Source organism: Nannospalax galili, unplaced genomic scaffold, assembly GCF_000622305.1.
Source record: "Nannospalax galili isolate Female #2095 unplaced genomic scaffold, S.galili_v1.0 scaffold323, whole genome shotgun sequence".
NCBI classification, from domain to species: domain Eukaryota; kingdom Metazoa; phylum Chordata; class Mammalia; order Rodentia; family Spalacidae; genus Nannospalax; species Nannospalax galili.
Window position 1 is genome coordinate 1,437,829 of NW_008350329.1, and position 27,526 is coordinate 1,465,354.

The window sequence follows — 27,526 nt, forward strand, 5'->3', positions numbered from 1 at the left end:
GCGAGCGAGTGAGCGAGCGAGAGAGAGAGAGAGAGAGAGAGAGAGAGAGAATCTAAAAAGAAAAACAAAAGTAGACTAGGAGACAGAGGAGCAACATGAGTTTTGACTCAGTTAATTATGAACCAAACTCATAGCTAACCTTATACTTCTCTTTAGTCTTTACAAAGTTCACCAACTTTTATATGCAAACTGCTCTCTATAGAGAGAATTATGTTCTTTAATTCTCTACTTGATTGACTGGCTACCTGACCTACTTTGAAGTTTGAACCATAGCAAAATCCCAAGTAGTACATACAAGCTTTTAGGATCCATTCTCAACAGTCCAAACTGGGAATAAATCTACAGATTTCCAGAACCTGTGAGTATACATCTTCTAGCTTACTATGTTCTCAGTTTTTTGAGAGACAGGAAGATTCATATCTTCACCTATATTTTTTTTCCTGGCTTTTTTTTTCTATTATACTTTTGTGCTGGTTAGTTTTTGTCATCTCAATACAAACTAGAGTCACCTGGGAATGAAGAACTTCAACTGAGGAACTACCTCCATCCCTAACCTGTAGGGATGTCTGCAGGGCATTTTCTTGATTGCTCATTGATGTGGATGGGCTCATCCCACAGTGGGTAATGCCATCTCTGAGCAGGCAGAACAAGGCTATACAGAAAAGGCAGCTGAGCAAGGCAGGGTTCTCCCATGGTTTCTGCTTCAGTTCCTGCCTTGGCATCCCTCAATGATGGACTAAAATCTGTAAGCCAAAATAAACCCTTTCCTCCTCCAAGTTGCTTTCGACCTGTGTTTTATCATAGCAACGGAAAAACTAGAACATCTTCCTTGTCCTCCTATTTTCCCTAGTCCCTTTTCTCTCCCCAAATAGTAACCACTTTCATGTCATGCACATGCACAAAATATATACATTACATATCAATACATACAGTTGCTACATAAGAAAAAAAATTGTATTTGTCTTTTATAGTATAGTGATATAAAGATGAAGAAAAAGAATGTTTTACAAGCACACCACGGTGTTAAATGGTTGGTAAATGAGATGTGGCTCAAGAAGTGTTTTGATTCACTCAAAATGGAGCTAGATAAAGGAGTTTTCTGCATTTGGGAGCAAACAATGTTAAGTATGTTCTTTTAAACACAGTATTTCTTCTAATACCTTCCATATCCACCACCTTTATTTAGTATGGCAAAAAGAACAAGTATGGAAGATTAGATAGACAAGATTTTTTTTTTAATATTTCATTATTTTTATTTTATGTGTATGAGTGTATTGCTTACATGTATGTAAGTGCACCGTGTCGTGCAATACTCCCAGAAGTCAGAAGAGGGCTTTGTATTCCCTGAAACTGGAGTTACAGTTGTTTTCCACCATGTGGGTGCTGGGAATCGAACCTAGGTCCTCTAGCTCTTAACCTCTGAGCCACCTCTCCAGCCCCTAGACACTAAGATTTTAACCTCAGAGAAGTTTTTATCTTAGGATGACAAGATGACTCAACAGGTAAGGGTGCTTGCCTCCAAGCCTTACCTAAATTCAATCCATGGGCCCACATAGAGGAAGGAAAGAACTGACTCCTGCAGGCTGCCCACTGACCTCCATGTGCGTGCCATGGCACACACATACACATACACACACACACACACACACACACACACAGAGAGAGAGAGAGAGAGAGAGAGAGAGAGAGAGAGAGAGAGGGAAAAGAAGGGGGGGAAACAAAATTTTTTCAAGTTTTTATTTTTTTAGGATTCAATCAGCTAAAACATTACTAAATAATACTCTTACCTGATTGGCTGAGACGGTCATGGGCCATCATTTCCAGCAGATTTTGTCCAGCTTCTCCTTTTATTAATTTAACCTTTGGTCTTGGAACCTGACAATTTTAGAATTTGAAAAATCTAATTCAGTGGTATCCATATTTCCCCTTTCCATTACAATTAAGCAATGATTATACTTAATTGGAAAACTGACAACCAAGGAATTTATATAAAAAATAAAAAAGATACAGTACAAAAAATACTTTTAAAGCAGAGTGTAGGAACTCGTACCTGTTACCCCAGCATTCAAGATGATGAAGCAGGAGGACCACTGCAAGTCTGAGGCAAGCCTGGGCTATACTGGGCTATACAATGAGTTTCCAGCAGGCCAGGGTAAAGCAACACCCTGTCTCAGAGAGACAGAGAGACAAGGGGGGGTGTTAGGAGAAAGACAGAGAATATAAAGAAAAGCTCATTCAAGTTACATTCAGGGAGCCGAGAGAATTCAATTATATTTTCTACACTGCATAAACTGCAGCAGTAAAAGAGATGGCAATACCACTAGTAAGTAGTGTTGGTGAAACAATTCTTGGAAATGTCAATGTAGAGAGCAGAGTTTCAAAGTATATGAATGATCAAGATATTAATGGACTAAAGTGGCAAAACCAAGAGAGCAAATAATGGACTCTAGGTCACATCCTATTTAAAAAAAAAAAAAAAAAAAAAAAAAAAGGTTGAAAGAGCCAAGTGTGGTAGCATATGCTTTTAATCCCAACATTCGGGAGGCAGAGGCAGAGGCAGGCAAATCTCTGAGTTCAAGGTCAGCCTGATCTACATAGTGAGTTCCAGGCCAATTGGGAGATCCTGTCTCAAAAAGACCAAAAAAAAAACCCTGCAAGAATGATTAGAATGGTTAAGATATGGAAGATAGTCGGATACCAAGGAAATTACCTTCTAAGTGGCAGCTTCAGGAATATTTTTATGCCACACTGGTTGAGAAGGCTCAGGAGGCACTTGCCACCAAGACTGATGACCTGATCGCTGGGACTCACATTGTGGAAGGAGAGAACCAATTCCCACAAGTCGTCTCTGTCCATACACAGGCCATAGCATAGTGTGCCCACACATGTACACACAAATAAATGTAATAATAAAAGAGAATATTCCTATTCCATATAAGGAAGCACAAAACTCCAAATATCCAAAGTTACATCAGACTCCCCTGGAAGTAGGGAAAATGCTCAGTCCTAGGCAATGACACTGTAATGTACATTATATTGGTAAACTGTTGTGTGCTCTTTAAACTTGTTGAAAGTTTAAACTTGTTGTGAGAGTGAGGAGGCACTCCACTGTCTCCTTCCAAACCCCTGTCCTGGATCAGGCTGGTCCCCTGGCTCTGTAAAAAGTTAAGGGAAAACAGCAAGAAACTAAGGGTATTAAAAACAATGTGTCACATTGTGTTTCTCAGCACTCAGGGGGTAGAGGCAGGCAGAGTTCAGTGAGTTTAGGGCCAACTTGGTCTACATAGTGAATTCCAGGCCAGCCAAGGCTACATAGTGAGTCCCTGTCTTTAAAACAAAATAAAATAAAAACTACTAATATTGTGTTCTTGAGAACTGCTAGAATATAAACTATTTTCAACAGTGTCACTATTGTTTATTCCAAGATATAAAGATACCTTCAGCAAGAAAGGGAAGCTGGAAGCTCATCCATGAAGAAAACTGCCTCAATTTCCCTAGTCAATTTCTGTTGGATGTTATTGCACAGATGAATTGCCTGAATCAATATAAATGCACCAGTGTCATACAATGCCCATGGAGGTCAGAAGAGGGTATCAGATCCCTTGGAACTGGAGTTACAGACAGTTAGCCATCATGTGGGTACTTGAAACCGAACCTGGGTCCTCTGCAAGAGCAGCCAATGCTCTTAACCACTGAGCCATCATTCCAGCCCCATGTTTTCTAAGTTTTTAGTGGAGAACAAAATATGCACATGCTAGCCAAGTATAGTGGTGCACGCCTGTAATCCCAGCATTCAGGAGGCAGGGGCAGCTTGGTCTATAAGCGAGTTCCAGGTCTGCTGGGATTACAGGGAGATCCTGTCTCAAAAAAAAAAAGCACATATTCTACTTAGATACACAACAAAACATTTCTTGGGCTAGAGTGTAGTCAGGGGGTACAGCTCATGTCTAAAAGGGATGAATACTTAGGTTTCACCACCAAACAAAGGAAAAAAACTCAAAGAACTCACAATAAAACAACAGTTTCCCCAGAGTTGACAAGTACAGATTGTAGAACAGAGGTACAAAAATGCTCAAAGATCTTATGTGGCACGAGAATTTTAAACCATATGGATAATTACCTTTCCAAAAGTACTAACTTTTCAAAATTGATTCCTTATAAAACTAAACTTTGATTTTAAATTTTATAAACATATGATTAGGGCCAGCAAGATTGCTGGACACGTAAAAACCCTTGCCACCAAGCCTAACAGAGTTTGATACCTGGGGCCCACATGGTAGAAGGAGAGACAATTCCTGCCATGTTGTTCCCTGGTCTCCACTCACGTGCCATGGTACATGCACATCATACACATACACACTAAATAATTTTTTTAAAGGAAGAAGAAAATAAAGCTGGGCATTGTGGCATACGCCTTTAATCCCACATTCTGAAGTAAGAGGTAGGGGAGTCTCATTTAAGTTCGAAGCCAGCCTGGTCTACATAACAATTTCCAGGCTAACTAGGGATATAAAGTAAGATGCTGTCTCAAAAACAAAAATGGCAAAATGTGTCATATATATGTTCAAAACAACAAGATAAGAAAATGAACACAAAATAATTCTTGTTTTCAAATTTACTCCAGATCATAAACCTGGCGTCTTTTAAAAAAATCTACTTAACAGCTAATTCACTCAGTTAAGGCATTTCAACATTTTTTTTTTTTTTTGATCAGAGGACAACTTTATGAAGTTTGTTCTCTCCCACCTTTGTGTGGGTTGATCAAACTTGGGTTGTCAGCTTTACACTGCAAGCACTTTATCACTGAGCCACTGCTGAACAATCTTGCCAGCCCAAGTCCTCACTTTTTATGTTAACTAAAACTAAGGTTCCAAAGACTAGAACCAGGCTGTAGAACGGGCTCAGCAGCTAATAGCACTTACTTCTTTGCAGAAGAACTGGGTTTGGTTCCCAGAACCCACTCAAATCTGTCTGGAACCCCAGTTCCAGAGGATACTCTGCCCTCTTCTGGCCTCCCTAAGCACACGCAAACACATGATACACTTACACACATGTAGGCAAAACACTCAAACATATTAAAAAAAATTTTAGCAAAGAGTCTGAAAACTCTATCATGAGAGATGCTTTCAATGTATTTTTCTCATAAAGAAATATAATAAAAATACACCAAAAGCAAAATTATTCTGTAGTGGATAAGACACATCCACATTGAAGCCAAACACCTTTCTTCAAGTAAAAGAAGGAATGAAAAAAAACACTTCTAAATACCAAAAAAACTACTAACTTCTAGGATTAGAGAACTGATGGAATGAACAGGGCTAAGAGATTAATTTTTCATCATTAAAAAAGGTGATGAGGATGGAGGGATGACTCAGGGGTTAAGAGCACTCGCTGTTCTACCATAGGCCTCCAGCTCAGTTCCTGGCACCCACATGGTGGAGTGGCTTTACTCACAGACCCACACTCATATATGTACATAAAAATACATAAAGGTAATGATTTAAAATAACTGACAATGTTAATTTTTTAAAACTTTATTTTAAAGTTTTAATAAAATTTCAAATTTCTACTAAAAACTTCTAGCTAACTGAGCATCTCAATAAAAAACAAGAACCATTTAATGTTCACATAAATTAAGCCTAAATGACATCACTAATTTTCACTAATAAATACATTCCTTAAGAACTTAAACATGTCTACTGAACAAATAGTAGAATTTAACATTGTGGGCATAGTATCAACAATTTTATAAAAGACCAATGTAAGGCTGGGCATGGTGATGTCCCCCCCCTTAATCTGAGCACACGGGAGGAAGCAGAGGTAGGTAGATTTCTAAAGGCCAGCCTGGTCTATACAGAGAGTTCCAGGTCATCCAGGGATACATAGTAAGATCCTGTCTCAAAAAAAAAAAAACTAGGCCAGGTGTGGTGGCACACATCTTTAGTTGCAGCACTTAAAAAGGCAGAGGCAGGCAGATCTCTGTGGGTTCAAAGTCAGCCTGGTCTACATAGTGAGTTCCAGGCCACCTGGGGCTACAAGGAGACCCTGTATCAAAAAGCACAAAAAAAAAAAATTATACAATACAACCTAGAAAAGATGAGTCTTTATAAATTAATGAATCCTTTTTATCTCCCCAAGCCCGTTCCTCCATCATTCTCTAAAGCTAGGAATCCTTTTTATGATTTAATGCTTATTTCTCTTCATTTCAGAAGTAGTATAGATTTTTAAAACATTAAAACTAGAAAAATGGCTGGGCAAACACTTTTATTTCCGGTACTCAGAAGTAGAGGCAGGCGGATCTCTATGAGTTAAGACTCCAGCCTGGTCTACACAGTGAGTTTCAGGCCAGCTGAGGCTACAGGGAGACCCTGTCTCAAAACAAACAAGGGACTAAAAACCTGGCTCAGTGGTTAAAAACAGACTGTTCTTGCAAAGGACCTACACTTGGTTCCTAGCACCCATATGGCAGCAAACAAAAGTCTGTAACTCCAGCTCCAAGGGATCTGACACCACTGGCCTCCACATGTATCTACACTCTCCTGCAACACACCCACACACAGACTTAATTAAACGTAAAATAAATCTGAAATGAAATGAAACTAAGCAAATAAGCAAACTAAAACTCTAGAAAAGGTATCAGAAAAGGTATATTGGCAAATATCCCAAAACTAAACACAATGGCTAATACGTGGTTTTATTTCCCTCTTGTATCCTCTAATAGTTTTATGCTTTCAGAGATGAACAGAGATGTATTATGTGTCATATATAAGACAGATAATATGCTATGTTTTTTTCAATTAACATGCTAAATGTAATTGAAACGTGATGTAATCATATTCTTCTAGCATATTTTAATCATGCTCCTAAATTTGTTCATCACATCAATCTATTTTTCTGAGAAAGAATCTCATTACACAGCTGGCTTCAAACTTCTGATTCTCCTTGCCTCAGCTTCTCCAGGCTAGGATTACAGACATAAACTACTATGTCTGGATCACAGATAACTTTTGAATCAAGCTCTACCCATATTTTTTAATCAAGTGTTACCCATATTTAAAATTAGGTATTTAATATTATGTTCCCAGATATGGCAAAGTTAAAAGACCAAATTCTTCAAACTGGACTCTAAATAAAACAAGTCCAATATAGACTGTCAACAATATCACACAGCTGTTTCACCAGACTAACCAGCATACGTACACCTTGTTATATTTAACCCATCAAACTGATTTTGATCCTAACTTTAATTCCCTGTTTTTATTTATTTTTATTGCACACTACAACAGAACTCTCTGAGAAACACAATGTCTTGTTGAAATGCCAAGCACACCTAATACTAGAAAATGCTTACCTGAAATGCTATGAGATAGCACAGTGCAGCCAGCTCAGAGAGAGCTCGCCACTGGATGTCACTATGCTGACCCATCTTCAAAAGCAGAGAGCCAACGTGCAAGTAGAAATGTCCTTTCATTTCTAGGAAAGTAGTTGACAATTCATCATTTCCACCCACAGAAGATTTCACAGACTGAAGAGCACTATCAAAACTGTAAAATTGAAATAGCAAGTAAGTATTCCACACCTATGACACTGATTGTAATTGATCAATTTCATATTAATTCAGAACAAATAAGGTTTATTTCAAACTTCATCTTCAAGTGACACTCCTATTAACCACAGAGGTTCATCACAGATTAAGCTACTGGGGATTTTCATCCTGCTTAACCACCTTCCACAATGACATCCTTCTACAAAATATGTGTTTCTTACCCTTCAATCACAGAAATAAAAAAAAATTTTTTTGGTCTTTTTTGAGTCAAGATCTCCCTGTAGCCCCAGCTGGCCTAGAACTCACTATGTGGACTAGGTTGGCCTTGAACTCACAGATTTCCGCCAGCGTCTGTCTCCTAAGAGCTGGAATTAAAGGCGTGTGCCACCACTCCTGACACAGAAATCTATTTAAGATTACTGGTAAGAGGTAACTATTTAAGGCTGAGGATATAGATCAGTGATAAGGGTGCTTATGTAGTATGCACAAGGTTCAATCCTTGGTATAAGGAGAAAAAAGGCAAATAGTTTAATCAATGAAGACACAATTCAGAAATTATGTTTTAGTTTCCTCTTGATCCATAGTTTCATTATTTAATTCAAGGTTGGAATACCTCACTAATAAGCCATTTCCAAATTACAATAACTGACAGATTCTTGTCTATCAATGATGTAACTGCTCTTGGAGTTAAAATGTATTCCTTACTATTATTTGTAATCTGTTCTCTAGATAGTGTTTTTAAGCCACGATGATCCTTAGAACCTTCTCACTGTAAGCAAAACAAGAACACTTAAATAAATATGAAGGATTACTTCAAAACATCTTTATAATAAAGAAATCAGGGGCTGGAGAGATGGCTCAGCGGTTAAGAACACTGGTTGTTCTTACAGAAGACCCAGGTTCGAATCCCAGCACCCACATGGCAGCTAAACAACTGTCCGTTAACTCCAGTCCCAAGGGATCCGACAGCCTCTTCTGATCTCCACGGGTACTGTACGACACAGGTGCACTTACCTACATGCAGGCAATACACGCGTATACATAAAAATAATAGAATTTTTTTTTAAAAAGTTAAAAAAAAAAAAAAGAAATCAGAGCAGAGACTTTTCTAGCAATTAAGGGCTAAAAGTCTAAAGATTCCTGGGGATTCTTAAAGATGCTTTTGTTTTTTTTGGGGGGGGGTTGGTTTGGGTTTTTTTTTTTTTTTTTTTTTTGGTCTTTTTGAGAAAGGGTCTCCCTGTAGCCCCAGCTGACCTGAAACTATTTGGAGCAGGATGGCCTTGAACTAACAGAGATTCGTGGCCTCTGCCTCCTGGATGCTGGGATTAAAGGTGTGTGCCACCACACCTCTTAAAGAGGATTTTTAAGGTTAAACATTTTTGTATTAATACTAAGAAACATGTTGCCTTTTATAGTCCTTTTCTCACATATGTATACATAAACTTCCAGAGGCTTCAACACATGAAATAACATCCTGAATGACTTAGGTGAGAAACCAGTTGTGCTCAATAAGCCAGACATCAGAGAGATTTCCAACATGTAAAACAAGGCCACTTTTCTCACTACTGTGTTGTTTCAGAAACTTCCTTGGGGTTGGAGAGATGGCTCAGTGGTTAAGGGCCCTTGCTGTTCCTACAGAGGAACTTCCTTCAGTTCCCAGAACCCACATGGCAACTAACTGCCTGTAACTCCAGGTCTAGGGAATTTGACACCCTCTTCTGGCCTTCATGAGCACCAGGCACACACATGGTACATATACATACATACATATAGGCAGACACATATACAAACAAAATAATTTTTTAAAAACCCTCCCTTATTTTTCATTAACAATATTATTGTTATGAGCTTATATGTTTTCATGAGTTAACTATTTTTCAATTCCTCAGTTTTAATTTCTAATATAATTCATTAATATAATCCACAAGGCTCTGTGGAGTCTTCAAAGGATGCATTAATCATTTATTTTCAAAATCAAGCAGTGGTCTCCATTTGGCCTATAAACCTGTTCCAAACTCACACTAACCCTTAAACAAATCCAAGTGGTATTTTTGTTCTATGAAATATATTTTCATAAACTAGAGGCACTGGGTCCTCAAAGCAAAGTTTGGGGGGAGGGGTCATAACATATTTGAGTTACTTTGTTTTGAAGCCAAAATAAAGTTTTCTGAAATAACAGTGATTCTAAGTGCTTATATTAGCAAATCTGAACCTAGCCATACAACGAAGGACTTTGATTTTCACTCACAATTATTCCATTTAGCTGGGCATGATAACATACACCTTTAATCCCAGCACTCACGAGGCAGAGGCAGAGGCAGACATATTTCTATGAGTTAAGAGGTCAGCCTGGTCTACATACCAAGTTTCAGGACAGCCAGAACTACACAATGAGACCCTGTCTCAACAACAAAAAATACATACATCATACATATTTATATGTATGCATGTGTGCATATATGTATATATTTTTTAAGCATGCTAAAATGAGTATTTAGCTATGAGGTTAATTTTATTAATATTTTTTATGTGTATGAGTGTAATGCTTACATGTATGTAAGTACGCCCATGTCATGCTATGCCCACAGAGGTCAGAAGAGGGCATCAGATACCCTGGAACTGGAATTAAGGACAACTGTTAGCCACCATGTGGGTGCTGGGAAATGAATCCAGATCCTCTGTAAAAGCAGCAAGCACTCTTAATCACTGAGCCATCTCTCCAGCCCCCATATGAGGCTAATTTTAATAACGACCAAACTGGGGCTGGAGAGATGGCTCAGCGGTTAAGAACACTGGTTGTTCTTGCAGAAGACCCGGGTTTGAATCCCAGCATCCACATGGCAGCTAATAACTGTAACTCCAGTTCCAGGGGATCCGACGGCCTCTTCTGTCCTCTGCTGGAACTGCACAACACAGGTGCACTTACTTACATTCAGGCAATACACTCATACACATAAAATAATAAATAAAATATTTTAAAAAATAACGGCCGAACTATAAGAATTCTCTAGGGCCAGTAAAATGGCACAGAGGGTAAAGGCACCTGCTGCCAGGTTCAATCCCTGGACTTCACATGATGCAGAACTAACCTGTCAAGTTGTCCTCTGACCTCCACAGGTGAATCATGGCATGTGAACCCCTCCCCATACATACACATAAATAAATGAAAATTTAATATTACAAAAAAAATGAGCTCAGCATGGTGACACAGGCCTTTAATCCCAGCACTCAGAAAGCAAACACAGGCAGATCTCTGTGAGAGTGAGGCCAGCCTGATTTACATAGTTCCAAGTTACAGGGAGACTCTGTCTCAAACAGACAAAAAAAATTCTTTAAAACAAATTGTACATGGGCTGGAGAAATGGTTGAGCGGTTATGAACACTGACTGTTCTTACAGAAGACCCAGGTTCGAGTCCCAGCACCCACATGGCAGCTAACATCTATCCGTAACTCCAGTTCCAGGGGATCCAACAGGCTTTTCTGTACTCCACTGGTACTGCATGACAAGGGTGTACTGACCTAAATGTAGGCATAACAATCATATACATAAATAAAAATAAATAATTTCTTTTTTTTTTGGCTTTTTGAAGCAGGGTCTCCCTATAGCCCCAGCTGTCCTGGAACTCACTATGTAGAACAGGCTGGCCTTGAACTCACAGAGATCTACCTGCCTCAGCCTCCCAAGTGCTGGGACTACAGGCGTGTGCCACCACGCCCAGCTCATGTACACAATTACAGTATCCCTACAAGAATGGTAAAAATAAAATCCTTTAAGTATTTTATTATACTAACTATACTAAGTAAATTTTAAAAATAATGATGCTGTAGAGAAACCTAGACCAATTAAACTACAAAAAAGAAAGGCTCTAACTTACACTAAGTACTCTCTCCACATTAACATATACATACCTTTCCAGGAGTTCTCTACTTTCCTGTACATCTCTGGTGGAAAGTGTAAGCAGCATGAGGTTACCATAGGCTAGAAGTAAGTCTTTATTGGTTGCTCTCCAGTCACTTTTATCAGAATCCAAGCACTGTAAAGACTCCAGATATTCCTATTTTGTAAAAAACAAAACAAAACAAAAAACAGTAAAAGTTAGAAAACTTCACCAGATTTTAAGAAACAGACTATTTTATACTTACAAATTTCTTAGCCCATTCTCCATCACATCTATGAAAATGCTGATTTTTTTCATTAGCTTTATAAGTAAAAATACCAAATACACACACACACACACACACACACACACACACACACACACACACACACACACGCACTATAAAAGTACCTGGCACATTCTCTATCCATTTAAGTTAAAATGATCTTGGTTAAAAATTTCATTTTACGGGTCTGGAGAGATGGCTCAGCAGTTAAAAGCACTGACTGCTCTTGCAGAGGACCCGGGTTCGATTCCCAGCACCCACATGGCAGCTACAAGCCATCCTTAACTCCAGTTCCAGGGGAATCCGAAGCCATCTACTGACCTCCGGAGCACTGCATGACAGGGGCACACTCACATGCAGGCATTACACTCATACACATAAAATAAAAATAATATAAAAAAAATTCATTTTATGGCTCTGCTTGATCAATGAAAGAAATTTAAGTGTTGGAGCACCTGCATAAATACAAAAAGAAAAGTATGACTACTATCTATAAAGAAGCATAGAGAAAACTAACAGATTCCACCTTTCCACCTACCTTAAGGGTCTGTACAACACATGAATTCCATTCTAAACTTGAACGTAAAGCTATGCTCCTCTCTGCCTCATGGCAGTGGGCCACAGCATCCTTTAATCTTTTATTTGAACGATAAAGCTCTACCAGTCGGATATTCACATGGACATCATCAGGTCTTGCATAAAGTTCTGACTGAATCAAGTCAAAAAGTTTATTCCATCCATCTTCACCTTTACAATCTAAAAGTTGCTCCTATTTGGGAGACAAGCCAATAATTTAGAGTAACACTTGCACAACTTTAAACAGTCATTGGTTCATGTACAACATCTCATTGTAACTAGCTTTAGAAAAGGCCCACCAAAGTTATCATCCTACACACCTTATTAACCTATTCAGAATTATTTCCAGATATTAAACCTCAACAATTTCATGTGCAGAGTAGCATTCAGTTACTGCAATATTTGTGGTTGCCCATATTCACCTCAGAGACCATAAAGACTATTACTGCCTCACATCCCTACATACTTCAGCCACTACTAAAAGTCAAGGCCTACCCAATCAATCAGTCCTTACCAGAATCCTCATCTTCAATGTGTTCTGTATCTTACAGAATCTGACTCAATCCCTTGCCCAAATGTCTCACACTATTCTGCTAACCTCATCCTCTCAAAACACTTTACTGCTCCTGACCTTAAACACTATATCATGTCACAATAGCCCCCATCAGGTCTGTCGTAACAGCTTCTTCTCTAGCCTATAAACATAGATGGCATTCACTGCCTCTTCACTCACTCCCTATTGTCACCTCCAAATCATGTCCTTTCATTCTTTTTTGTAAATTCTGAGGGAGTAACGTCTACATTCCTAACAACTGTCATTGGTATTAGCCACTGAAAGATAACACAAAAGAGCTAATAGCTTAGCTACTCAATTCTTCAATCACCTCAAATCCAGTGACAATATCCTTTATTATACACTAAGCCATCCATGTGTCATTTACACAGACCTTCAAAATCTATTATACAATCGTATCACTCTGACAATCTTATTCTCCCACTTCACTGGAGGCCCAAGGACCCTAACTGTCACTATATATAGCTCCACTGTGAAAAGCTTCTTCAGCACACTTACATTGCTAAACTTTAATTCTCCATAATACATGCACTTCCTTTCTTCTCCATCAATATAAAATGCAATAACCCTAATACTGTTAGTTTGTTTTTAATATCCCTTCACCTAATTCCCTCTACCTTTCATAAGTAGCAGCCTACACCATTTCTCTGTGCCTACACACAAACGGTGGAGCAACTGGGAATAGGGTATATTGGGAAATTTCAAGTCAGGCTGATGTGACTTATTATCTCATACCTTAAACTGGTACTACCTAGATGAAAAAACCATTTTACTTCTAATAAATGCATACTCTCTACTCCCTAAAAGGATTTTATCTTCCTACATCTTTTTTTTTTCCTACAACTCTTTCAACCTATGACTCTGACCTACCCTTCACTGAGGAAACTGAAGCCATTATATGTAAATTCTATTTTAGTTTACCTACTTGTACTCATCTCCCTGCTCCCTTTGCCTAACAAAGACAAAGCCCATCAGTGACCTGTATTTTACTTCCTTTTCTCTTTTTCTTCTCAAGTCAGTTCCAAAACCTTATGCCTGGTCTCTCTTTATCGGCAAAAAAGCAGCCCTGGTCTTTGATTATAAAAGTTTTTAAAAAATAAAAGAACAGCATGGTATTTTTCAAAATAAAAATAAAGTTTAAAAGCTTCTATCAGAAACATGTTTAAGAGCAGTAGAAAGAACTAAAAACAATACACATTTATAGTTCATTTCATATTATTCATGCCTAACAATGTATACACACACATACATATATATCTATATATACAGATATATAACTCACAATGTATTAACAACATACTTCTAAAATATGTTTATCATACACATTTGAAAATACTTCCTCCAAAAGAGTTACTTAGTAAACTATATTTTACTCAGCTAAGTTAACAAGTGGGGAGGCTGGAGAGATGGTTCAGTGGTTAAAAGCACTTATTGCTCTCCCAGCGGACACAGGTTCAGTTCCCAGCACCCACATGTGGCTAATACCTGTCCCTAACACACCAGTTCCAAAGGCTCTGACATCCTCTTCTAGCCTCCATGGGCACCAGGCATATAAGTGGTATACTTACATACACACAGGCAAAACACTCATACACATGAAAATAAAATCTAAAAAAGAAAAAAGCAGGGAGGGTATGGTAGCACAAGCCTTTAATCCCAGCAGAGGCTGAGGCAGGCAGATCTCTCTGTGAGATCCAGCTGGTCTACACAGTGAGTTCCAGGCCAGCTGGTGCTACAGGGAGACCCTGTCTCAAAAATATCAAAAAACAAACAAACAAACAAAATGACATTAACACTGCCTCATAACACAGTAGATACTCAAAAATGTTTTAAAGGGGCTAAAGATTTTTAGAGAAAACAAATATTTATTCATTCCTCTGTTAAGTTTGCTACTGAGAAGTAATTTAAACTTAAAAATATTAAAAATGATTATATCTTAGCTTTCTCTTTTCATACATAGTTTGGTTTGGGATTTTTACCTTTAGCTTATAAATTGCAGGACTTCCTGGGAAAAGCTTAGCTGCTCTTTCAACCCAGTATTTTGCTCTTCCATCAGTAACATCATTTTTACAAAGCAATTCCGCAATCTTCAACACAAGATCTTTTTGTGTTGGGTTTAATTCCACTGAACGCTGATGTCAAGAAAGAATTATCAAGAAAACAGAAACATTGAGTTGTACATAGCTTTAAGGATATACAGGCTAAAAAAAATATTGTACACATTAAAAATTCTATTCATGGATGATGCTAAAAAGTTGTTAAAGCATCCAAAATTGGGAGAACTAAATATAATTATGTTTTAATTAGGTAAATTTTAAAAATATATACACAAGACCATCATCTCTAACCATGTTGGACTTATTTTTTTTTAAGGTTAAGGTTATGAGTGTTTTGCCTGCATGTATGTAACTACACCAGTGCATGGAATGCATGCAGAGGCCAGAAGAGGGCGTCCAATCCCCTGAAACTGGAGTTATTAGCTACCATGTGGGTGCTGGGAACTGAATCCAGTTCCTCTGCAAGAGCAGCCAGCCAGTGCCCTTAATTCCTCAGCCATCTCTCCAGTCTCCTTATTTTTTAATTATATAAAAAAAATATATAAATAAATTTATTTTTTTAATTTTGTGTTTCGGGGGTAAGGCTGTGCTCATGTCAGAGGACAACTTACAGGAATTGGTTCTCTCTTTCCATCATGTGAGTCTTAGAGATCAAACTCAGATTGGTATACTTAGTGAAAGATGCCTTCACCTGCTGAGCCATTTCATTGGCCTGGACTCAGATTTTGTGTGTTCCATTACTATATACTTTGGCACAAATAATTATAAATATGTTCCATGCTGTGCCATTCATTACATATTGTGAGCATGTGTTTGGCTAAGCAAAGGCTGTATTTTTAATCCCGTAATTACCTTATAACATTCGACAGCTTTGTCTGTATTTTCTTCCACTTCATAAAGAAGACCCAAAAATCTATGAGCTTTAGGATCCCTCTCTTGCACATTAATATACGTAGATATGTATCTGTTTACAAATAATACAATAAATTTCAAATTAGATTTATAATTGTATTTTAAATGTACAATTAAATGTTTTTTAACCAATACTACAAAAATAATCTAGATTATTAAATTTACAATTGTAAAGAAATGCTGGCAGAAGAGTACATGCTAAAATAAAGCAACTTTCTAATTGTTATAATTCAACTGACTACCATTACTTAACAAGGACTATGCAGATAACCCAAAAGTATTCATTGTGAAAAAGGTAACACTTTTAAAGAGACAATACACTCATTTTTCTTTTTTTTTTTTCTGGTCTTTTTTGTCTTTTTGAGACAGGGTCTCCCTGTAGCTCCAGCTAGCCTGGAACTTGCTATGTAGACCAGGCTGGTCTTGAATTCAGAGATCTACCTGCCTCAGCCTCCCTGAGTGCTGGAATTAAAAGCGTACACAACCACACCTGGCTAATTTTTCTACTTTAAGATTTATTTTAACTTTATGTATGTGTGCCTGGTATCTTCAGAGGCCAGAAGGCATCAGATCCCCTGGATGCAGTTACAGGTGGTTGTGTGCCACCCCATTTGAGTGCTGGGAACTGAATGAGCCAGGGTCATTCAAGAGCAGTAAATGCCCTTAACCACTGACCCATCTCTCTGGCCCCTCATTTTACTATTAAATGCTACAATCTGCCAAATGTTTTTTCTAATGCTACCTACATATGTAAGAAATAAACACATAAATTGTTTTTTTTCCTGATCACATTTGGTAAAGCAGTAAAGAGTTTTGCATAAAAATAAGATGATTATAATCTACAAACTAAAGGTTTTTTAAGTTATTATAATGCAAAACACTAAACAGCAACAAAGTCCCAAGCTGAGAGAATATATTTACCCTTTAAACAAGAAAATAATAAATACTGTAACTCAGCTAAATTTGAAATGAAGAAAAATGACTAAAGTATTAAATAGAACTAATTTCATTTTTTTTAAATGCTTTGATTTTTATGCGGTTAAGAACACTGGTTGTTCTTGCAGAAGACCCAGGTTTGAATCCCAGCACCCACATGGCAGCTAACAACTGTCTAACTCCAGTTCCAGGGGATCTGACAGCCTCTTCTGTTCTCCGCAGGCACTGCATGACACAGGTGCACTTACCTACATGCAGGCAATACACGCATACACATAAAATAAAAATAGTATTTTTTAAAAAAAAGGTAACACATTTCCTTGGAGTGGGGGTGGGGGAAGTCCTAGAGATTAAACCCAGAGCCACTGCCCCCATCTGAGTGAAGAAATTAAAAGGGACATAAAGTAACTGTGATTCTGTAAAAGTACCCAATTACCTCAACAACTATCCTATTAAAGCCAGCTAAATCTTCAGCCCCACTCTCTTTTCTCATCAACATTCCTCTCTTCCCATTAATGCTTTTAATAACCTCCCTTCCTTCTAATTTCCTACTTTAAGCTGCTCCAAGTAATGAAATCAGAATCACCAAGTTTCTTGCCTTATCAATGAAACAAAAATCCAAATTAGCAAGTACTGAACTGTTAAATAAGCTGTTCCTCTGCCCAGACATTACAGATTTTGTGTTTGTGGTTTCTTTCCAGCTAAATGAAGTACCAGGTATCTAACCAGGAAGAAATTAAGGTACAAGAATAGTCTCTTTCATTTTACCAAGACAATTTTCGAAAGACTATTTTAAGCCAAATAAATTCTGCACTACATATAAACAGCAGCCTACAAGAAATTCTGGGGGCTGGAGAAATGGCTCAGCAGTTAAGAGCACTGGCGCTCTTGCAGAGAACTCAGATTCAACTCCAAGCACCCATATGGCAGCTGACAAGACGTTCATAGCTCCAGTTCTAGGGGATCCAACGCCTTCTTCTGACCTCTATAAGCACTGCACAACATGGGTACACTTACACATGCAGGCAATACATACACATAAAATAAAATACTAAAAATAAGTAAATAAATACAAATTCTAGGCTCAACCTAACATTATTAGTCTGAGAGTGTGCTGGGTAGCTTTAGTGTCAACTTGACATACCTGGGTTGAGGGAGCCTCAATTGGGGAATTTTCTGCATTGGACTGGCCTATGGCTATGGGGCATCTTCTTGATTGTTGAGTGATGTGGGAGGACCCAGCCTACTGTGGGTGGTGCCACCCCTGGGCAGGTGGGCCTGTGTTGCATAAGAAAGCAGGCTGAGCAGGGGGCTCCCTCATGAACTGTGACCCAGAAATGTAAGCTAAATAAACCCTTTCCTCCCCAAGTTGGTAGTGATCAGTCAAGAGTGTTTTGTCACAGTAATGAAGAAACAAACTAGAACAGAGAATGATGAATCCTTTAGAATACAGGACACACATAAAAACATGTTCTTTAGCAGTTCTTCCCATTACAAAGACTATGAGGTAAGGCAATAATGAGAAATAAAAACATGTTTACAGTTTGGCACTTACTTTTTAGCAAGATCGTATTCTTTAGCTTCATAGTACAGCTTGGCAAAATAGAATCCTTTCATTGACTTCTAAAAAAGAATTGAATGGTTTTATTTTTCATAAATTGCTATATGAAATACCATACAACTTTTTCAGGACAAAAAAAAACCCTAACAAGTTAAATATTAAAATATTTTCATATAAAAGGTAAAAATGTTACCTGCCAAAAATGTATGTGTATTCTAAAATTCATGATTTTATAATTCTTATGATAAAAAGTAATTCAAGTCTAGCGTGGTGGTGCACACCTTTAGTCCCAGCAGAAGCAGAGGCAGGCGATCAGGTGATCTCTTCAAGTTCAAGGCCAGCCTGGTCTACAGAGTGAGTTCCACGCTAGCTGGGGCTATAGGGAGACCGTCTCAAAAAAAAAAAAAAAAAAAGGAAAAAGAAAAAGTAATATAAGAATAGTTAAAACAACCAGACATCACAAGTTACAATTCAAGTAAGGTGGTACATACTTGTAATCCCAGCACTCAGGAAGTAGAGGCAAGAAGATTAGGAGTGCAAGGCCATCCTAAGCTATATAGCAAGTTCAAAGCTAGCCTGAGCTATATGAAGCCCTGAGGCAAAGATAGCAAGGAAAATCCTAAAACATGGAAAGACATAAACAACTCAGATAAGCCAAGGGAACCTTAGCCATGTAGCAGCAAGAATGCTTTGTAATGCATTACCAGCATCAATTAACAGAAATTAAGTTATTTCCCATCATGTGAAATCTTCCTTGGGGAAAAAAAAAAAGTAGCTCAGATCCATTAAGGTACTGGATTCCCTGGTCCATGCACTATTCTCTTTATAGAGCAGTATCTTATACTCAAGGATTTTAAAAGGCTAAAACAAAATCTGAATTCTTCCAGTGAGTAAATCAATTCTACACCTTGGATTTTAATTTCTGTAAGTCCAAAATACAGCTATACACAAGATTATGCTCTCTCTAATGTGAAGAGTTTAGGGAGGGTTATCAAATATATTTTTAAGACTACACAGAGATGGGAAAAACATCTAGTTTAAAAAGTAGTCTATAGATTTACCTATAGACTTCAAATGTACAATTTAGTAGTTATATATGAAATTGCTAATTATCTCTGAATTGTAAAGATTTTTGTAAGTTTTTAATTTCTTACAATAAACTTTTATTGCCCACAACAGGAAATGACACAATGATTTCTGCCAATTTGTAAACTCAGGTTTATGTTTAAATGCAATAGCTCATTTCACTGAGTTTATTCACTTTGGATTTTAACTTTCTGGCTGATTATTTTAATGGCATTCTTCAGAAAAGGTATATTATTGCCCTTAAATTTTAACTAGAAATTTTAAGAGAAAAAAATCATTTCTTCCATTTAGATAAGTTATACCACTGCTTTCCCTTTATTTTTACATTTGACAGGGAGCAGAAATCACAAGGTGTCAACACCACCTGCTGTGAGTGAGAAGGCATTTTAAAACTTAGAACAAACCATACTTTCTTATTGCACCAAAAGTAACCAAATTTCACATGCGCATGACAAAGCACCTGCTTATCTCTCCAAAAGCACTTCATCTGCCCATGGTATTACAGTGGCGCCAGGAATAAAAGCAAGAAGTATCTCTCTAATTAGCATAGTCCTTAGAGTCCATCTATCTACTGAAAAGCAAAGGCCTGTCTGTAGTCCCAGCACTTGGGAGGCAAAGGCAAGAGGATCTCTGTGAGTTCAAGGCCAGCCTGGTCTACATAGTGAGTTCCAGGACAGCTGGGGCCACAGGGAGACTCTGCTTCAAAAAAGACCAAAAAAGATCAAAAAAAGAAAAGGCCAAAAATCAAGTATGCTTTTGATGTGATTTCTGTCCAGCACTCTTCATGTTAAAAGTGACGAAATTCAACAAAGGTGGGCAGACAGCAAAGTAACTACAATTTTCTAAAAAGTAGCCAAAGGTCTCATAAACTGTTCTGGAGTAACCATAGGCAGAAAGAAATTGGCTAAAAAAGATGACCCTGACTAGCTTGGCACAGTGAGGCGTTAAGGCAAGTATAGAGCAAGCAGAAGGCCTCCCAGAGCCAAGTGTCCCTACCTCACCTATTTCCTACCCCAGCAGGGAGGGTTCAGGCAGTGCAGCTGCCAAAAGGGTAATAATATTGGTATAGCAAGTCAAGTTCAGGTAGGCAGAAAACTCCAGTGTAACAGAATAGTAAAGATTCACTTTAAATAATATTGGTATATCAAGTCAAGTTTAGGTAGACAGAAAACTCCAGTGTAACAGTATAATAGTAAAGATTCACTTCATCTTTTTTTTTTTCCCCCATAAATACAGTGAAAACGGAACTTTCTAATCCTTCAGACATTTTAAGTTTTGGGTTTTTTTTGTTGTTTTTTTTTTTCTTTTTGAAGCAGGGTCTCCCTGTAGCCCCAGCTGTCCTGGAACTCACTATGTAGACCAGGCTGGCCTTGAACTCACAGAGATCTACCTGCCTCTGCCTCCCAAGTGCTGGGACTACAGGCGTGTGCCACCACATCCACTTGGTTTTTTTCTGGTCTTTTTGAAAAAGGGTCTTCCTGTAGCCCCAGCTGGCCTGGAGCTCACTATGTAGACCAGGCTAGCCTTGAACACATAGAGATCCACCTGCCTCTACCTCCCAAGTTCTAGGACTACAGGCGTGTGCCACCACTGACATTCTCGTTTTAAGAGATGTCACAAAAGTTACCAGTGGCTTTGGGTGTTCAGGTATTCATAGGGACTTCCATTATTCTTTCTGTGAGTTCTTCCTAGCTCTGTGAAGGATAATTTACTTATCATTGGACTGTTGCTAACAGAACTGGGTTAGATATTCATAAGACATGTTAGTTTTACTCTGCTACTGATGGCTGTTTTCATAACAATCCTTCAAAAAAAAAAAAAGGGTAGAGACCTTATCTTAAAAAAAAAAAAAAAGGAAAACTTTCCAGCCCCTCTTTTTTTTTTTTTCACCTAAAAGGTGAAACAGTGTGTATATGAGCTAATGAATCTAACCCAGTATCAGGACATTCTAACTAAAGGCTTCAAAATACACCTAGAATACAGCACTAGGTGACGCTCTGGTGGTTTCAGATGGCTGATCTCCTTGTCCCTTCTCTGACTCAGTTTTTTCATTGTTACTTGTCACAACATCCTGCTTATTTTCTCGAAAACACTGATCCAAATCTTATTTTTACTGCAGGGTAAAACTGTAGGGTCTACTTGGGTAGGATCCTTTCAACTTGGTTACCACCTTGGAACTTAGAACATTAGGCAGATGCGTGGCACTCTATACTGAAGTACACATAAATGTGTATAGTCATGATTTCCTTAGGGTAAGTTAGATAACTTGTTCAAACAATTTAAAAATTACAGTTTTCAGGCTGGAGAGATGGCTCAATGGTTAAGAGTACTGGCTGCTCTTGCAGAGAACCCAAGTTCGATTCCCAGCACTCACATGGCAGCTAACAACTGTCTGTAACTCCAGTTCCAGGGAATCCGAGGCCCTCTTTTGACCTCCGTAGGCATTGCATGACATGGGTGCACCTACCTACATGCAGGCAATACACTCATACACTACATACACACATACACATAAAATAAAAATAACAGATAAAACTTTTTTAAAATTTTGTTTTCCCTATGTTACCTATTCTCCCTCATAAACTTTATATCCATCTGTTCTCCTACTCAGAATGTCTAAGAACTAATATTTTTATTTCTTGGATCTCTGCTAATTTACAATGCTGAAGAGGACCACTGAATCAGCTTGACATTTTTCTTAAGACTATGCATAATTACATTCTCTATTGACTACATTTTCATTGTTAATTTTGAGAGCACAGAATTCTCTAAACTATATTGCCATCGCTGATAATTTTGAAAGCACAGAAAAGATGGTGTTACTAATTTCTTAAGGATTTTGGTTTTTTGGTTTTGGTTTTGTTTTGGTTGGTTGGTTTGGTTTTTTGAGACAGTGTCTTCCTGTAGCCCCAGCAAGCCTAGAACTGGATATGTAGACCAGGTTAGCCTCCATCTCACAGACATCCACCTGACTCTGCTTCCTGAATGGTGGGATCAAAGGCCTGTGCCACCACACCAGGCTTAAGATTGACTTTTTTTTTTTTTTTTTTTGGTTTTTTTGAGACAGGGTCTCCCTGTAGCCCCATCTGTCCTGGAACTTACTATGTAGACCAGGCTGGCCTTGAACTCAGAGATCCATCTGCCTCTGCCTCCCAAGTGCTGGGATTAAAGGCGTGCACCATCACGCTGGGTTTTAAGATTGACTTTCAAGCAATGGAAACAATCTTTTCTTTGCTTTTTACTCTCTAGTGATTAAAAGACCTAAGAAAGGTCTTTCTCATTTGAGAGCCATAAACTCTCATCCCTATTTTCTCTAAAATTACTTTGAAATCTGACACTTATTACAAATAGTGTAGACTACAGCCTTTTTTTTTTTTAGAAGCATTTCATTACAGCTTTAACATACTCATTAACAGTTTCCAGAGCAAAGATGCATCTCTTTCAAAAGGGACTATAAAATTTTTAGGTTAGCTGTTGAAATTAATACAGTTATACAATATTGAACTCAGTATAAGCCCTGTAAGACTACAGCCTTTCTTTTTAAAGTCATTAACCAACCATGAATTTTCAAGCAATGTCTATTAAAGAAGACATCTACTAAACAATTCATCTTTTTCTCCAGGTTGGAAAGCCCTCACTTCTCAGAATCTTTAGGAAAAAAAAGACCATTTATTATTTTTATTTTATGTGTATGAGTGTTTTGCCTGGATGTACATAAATACAGCAGCAAGATGTAGGATCTGGAATTACAGACAGGTGTGAGCAGCCACATGGATGCTGAGAATCAGGTCCTCTCCAAGTACAATTAACTATTGAGCTACCTTTCTGACCCCTCTTTTTTTTTTTTTTTTAAGGCAGGGTCTCACTCTAGCCCAGGTTGACCTTGAACTCAAGAATAATCCTATCTCAGCTTCCAAGTGCTGGGATTATCAGCATGAGACACCACACTCAGCTTTTAGGTGTTACAGAATCTTAATTTATTAAAACCTCTTTCTGCTATCCAACTTTACAGATGATTTAAAAGATCATATTTGAAAAATCAGCACAAGACAGAAGAGCAAGTTAAATTTTACTTTCACATTCTTAACTAAATCAGACTAAATTATAATCCAGGATTATCTTTCAATATTCAAAAAACATACAAAACAGTACAACTACTGTGTATGTATGATTGGTGGTGCTTTTGTAAGGTCATTAGAATCATTTAAGTAGCAGATATTTAACACTAATACAAATTTGTAAATTATGTAATCAGATTTAAGATAATTAACTTAGGGCAGTAGAGATGGCTCAGCAGGTAAAGGTGCCTGCTTGCCTGCTACCACTCCTGATAACCCGAGTTCCATCCCTGGACTCCACATAATAAAAAAGAACCACCACATGGTAGAAGAGAACTGACTCCAGCAAACTGTCCTCTGACCTCCACACAAGTGAACTCATACACAGACAGGCATGCATACACACAGAAAAATAAAATGTAGTAAGATAATTAACTTATAAAACAAAACAAAATGAACCACTGGCAAGGATATGGAGAAATTGGAACTCCATAAATTTCCAGGAGGTATTTAATAGTATAGTCACTACAGAAAACAAGTTTGGAGGTTCCTCAGAAAACATGGAATTAACATATTCCAAAGTGTCATCTCAAGGGAACTAGGAACTAAGTTCAAGCACTCAGTTGTATACCAAAGCTCACTACATTATTTACATTAGGCAAAAAATAGAAACAGCCAGGCTTGTTTGTGCATACCTTTTAATCCCAGCACTTAAAGAGGCAGGCACATCTCTGAGTTCAAGGCCAGCCTGGCCTACTAACATATCGCTTTCCAGGCCAGCCAGAGCCACATAGTGAGACCCTGTCTCAAAAAACAAAACAAAACAAAACAAAACGAAACAAAACAAAACAAAACAAAACCAAAGAAAGAGAGTAACAATTCAGGTTTCAAACAGTGAATGAATAAACAAAACGTAGTATACATACATATTCACATACATATTTTTCAGCCATAAAAAGGAATATGTATGAACCCTGAAAATATGCTGGATGAAATAAACACAAAAGGGGAGATACAGTATGATCCTACATATATGAAGTATCTAAAATAATCAAATTCACAAAATACAAAAAGGGCTGGAGAGATGGCTTAGTGGGTAAGAGCACTGACTGCTCTTTAAGAGGACCAAAGTTCAAATCCCAGCACCCACATGGCAGCTCACAACACTCTCTAACTCCAGTTCTGGGGATATGACAGCCTCTTCTGGCCTCTTCAAGCACTGCACAACATGGGTGCACGTATATACATGCAGGCATAACACTCATAAAATAAAAATAAATTTAAAAAATTTAAATAAATAAATTGCAAAAAGTAAAATAGAGGTTCCACAGGATAGTATGGCAAAGAAGGACCTATGGCATTATTTCTGATTACTTACAGATCTTGGCTAGTGATTTTTTAAAGAAGCTTTGGGGGCTGGAGAGACAGATGCCTCAGCAGTTCAGAGTACTGACTGCTCTTGTAGAGGACCAAGGTTTGAATCCCAGCACCCACATGGCAGCTCACAACCCTGTAACTCCAGTTCCAAGGGATCCTATGCCCTCTTCTGGCCTCCTCAGGCACTGCACAACGGGCATAACACTCAGACACATAAAATAAAAATAAAAAGCCAGGGGCTGGAGAGATGGCTCAGTGGTTAAGAGCACTAACTGCTCTTGCAGACAACCCAGGTTCAATTCCCAGCACCCACATGATGACTACAATCCGTCCTTAACTCCAGGTCCAGGGGAATCTGAAGCCCTCTTCTGACCTCCGCAGCATTGCACAACACAGGTGCATTCACACACATGCAGGCAATACACTCATACACATAAAATAAAAATAATATTTTTTTAAAAAATCAAAAAATTTAAAAAGCTTTGGAAATTTAATCGCTGTACACATTATGAATGTTAATGTCCCCAAAGTGAATAATTAAAACTCGTTAAAATGGCAAACCTTCTTAGTTTTCCCTCACCAGGTCAACATTCACCAATTCAACCAATCTTGGATCAAAAAATATTTCTTTTAAAATACATTCTGCATTGAATATGTAGAGACTTTGTTTATTGTTATTCCTGAAATAATTTAACAACTACAACATTTACATCATATTAGGTACTATTAATTATTTCTTACCTGAAATGCTTGGCATTTTTAGATATTAGGGTTCTTTTTTTTCAATTTTTAAATATTTATATACACATAAGATATCTAAGGAACAGGACCCAAGTCTAAACATAAATTTGTTTTATGTGCACCTTATACACATAAACCTAAAGGTAGTTTCACATGACAATTTTTGTGCCCTGACATTTTAATTTTGACCCACAGGATACTGGGTGTGACACTTTCCACTTGAGGCATTATTAACAGAACTAAATGAACTTGAGATTTTGAATCATTTTGGATTCTGATTTTTGGTTTTCAACTAGAGATATTTAACCTGTACAAGCCTTTCAGAGTACATAAAGTTTATCACTCTAATAAGAGACTGGTAACCATGAATTTTGGTATGTATGTATGATCATAAAATCAATCCCTACGGGTACTAGGGACAACGCTACACATTTTTTTTCAGAACTTAAAAAAAAATAAAATACCAAACACCATTGAACTGCATGTTTGTAATAAATGAACTGAGGCCCTGGGCTCACTATATTATCAAGCTTTGCCCTAATGTTTTCCAGAATCATCCTTGTTAATGCTACCAATACCATAAATCTATTAATGAAAAGTGTATCTTGCCCCAAACTACAATTTACAAACGGCAGAGCTTGCTTATTCAACTCCAAGAAAACTGACTCCAGATTCTCTGCACGAGGAATCTAAAATCTAACACATTTAATATGCTCAACAGTTAAAAGAAAATCCCCTCTAAGCATTTTAGGAAAAACCTTTAAATATATATGTGTCATAGTTGCAAAAGTCTAAGAAATTTAAAATTCTGACTTTTCGTCTTCAATTAAAAAAAAAAAAAAAAAAAGCCGTTTCCAAAATTTCCCAAAGAGGTATGGGGGAACTAAGGAACGGGACACAGCTACGGAAGCTTAAAGGCCTTCTCGGGTCTTTCGCACTGATAGGCCGTCGCAAAGTGGCTGTCCCCGCTTCGGTCCGCTAAATGTCCACGAAGTCAAGCACACTGATAAAAGTCCACCACAGCTGCGTCAGCCTCCCGGCCGAGGCGGCGCTCCTCTGTCGCAGGGCCTAGCTATCCCGGAGGCCGCAGCAGCCTGCCCGACGTGTACCCGCAGAGCGCGGCCCTCCGGAGCAGGCCACGAGGGCCTACCGCGCGCCGAGCCCAGGCGGCCTAGCCCGAGTGGGCCCGCGAGGTAGGGCGGTGCGGAACCACTAGAAGAGCAAACGCCGGCGGCGGCCACGAACTCCTCCTGCCTCTAGGAGCTCAGCAGCGCCACGCCACCCTCGGCGCGGATCCGCGCCTCCAGAGCGCCGAGAGCGGAGGCCGCCGGGAGCCATGACGCCGACACGGCGGGCCGGGGGAGGCCGCTGGCCTCCGAGACCTGCTCACCTCTCGCGGCGACGGGGCGGAGCCCTGCACCGAGGCAATGTAACGCTCCACGTCGGCCTTGCTGCGCCTCATCGCGCCGGCGACCTAACTCCCCGCGAGCCGGGGCCGGCTCTGGGGCCCGCAGTAGCCGCAGTCTCCAGGAGCTCAGCGCCGAACACCCGTGACGCAGCTCCGTTGCCAGCGGCGAGACGGGGCGGGGCCTGCGGTCACGTCATCACCGTGCGCCGCGCTGCGTCCGGAGGCTCCCTCCATGCAGTGTCCCGCTGACCGCCCAGGGATCCGCCCCGGGGCAGTCCAGGACCGCGTCCGCTTAGAGCGACGGGTCGTCAAGCTGTGCCACAGAAGATGGCCTGGAACTCGCTGTGTAGACCAGGCTGGCCACGATCTTACAAAGATCCGCCCACCTCTGAATAACAGGTGCTGGGATTAGAGACCTGCGCTACCGAAGACAATTTTTTAAATGAATTTAATTTTGCCTGAAAGTGGAACAACCTAGAGACGATTAAATACTGTCAGACGCCTGTGAATACGATATATTTAAAAATTC

At 38.8% G+C, this 27,526-nt stretch overlaps 1 protein-coding gene across 1 annotated transcript in view; it reads right to left on the minus strand.

Moving 5' to 3' along the window:
* LOC103745619 (E3 SUMO-protein ligase RanBP2) overlaps positions 1-27,172 on the minus strand; it is a 61,776-nt gene extending 34,604 nt beyond the window's left edge. Inside the window, exons 1-8 of the mRNA XM_008847570.2 lie at positions 26,980-27,172; positions 18,322-18,389; positions 15,771-15,882; positions 14,841-14,993; positions 12,250-12,480; positions 11,457-11,602; positions 7,352-7,544; positions 1,788-1,875 (exon numbers count right to left, since the gene is read on the minus strand). Of these exons, the coding sequence (XP_008845792.1) occupies positions 1,788-1,875; positions 7,352-7,544; positions 11,457-11,602; positions 12,250-12,480; positions 14,841-14,993; positions 15,771-15,882; positions 18,322-18,389; positions 26,980-27,051 (1,063 nt within the window). The 5' untranslated portion in view covers positions 27,052-27,172. The remainder of the gene's footprint in view (positions 1-1,787; positions 1,876-7,351; positions 7,545-11,456; positions 11,603-12,249; positions 12,481-14,840; positions 14,994-15,770; positions 15,883-18,321; positions 18,390-26,979) is intronic.
* Between the last annotated feature and the right edge of the window lie 354 nt (positions 27,173-27,526).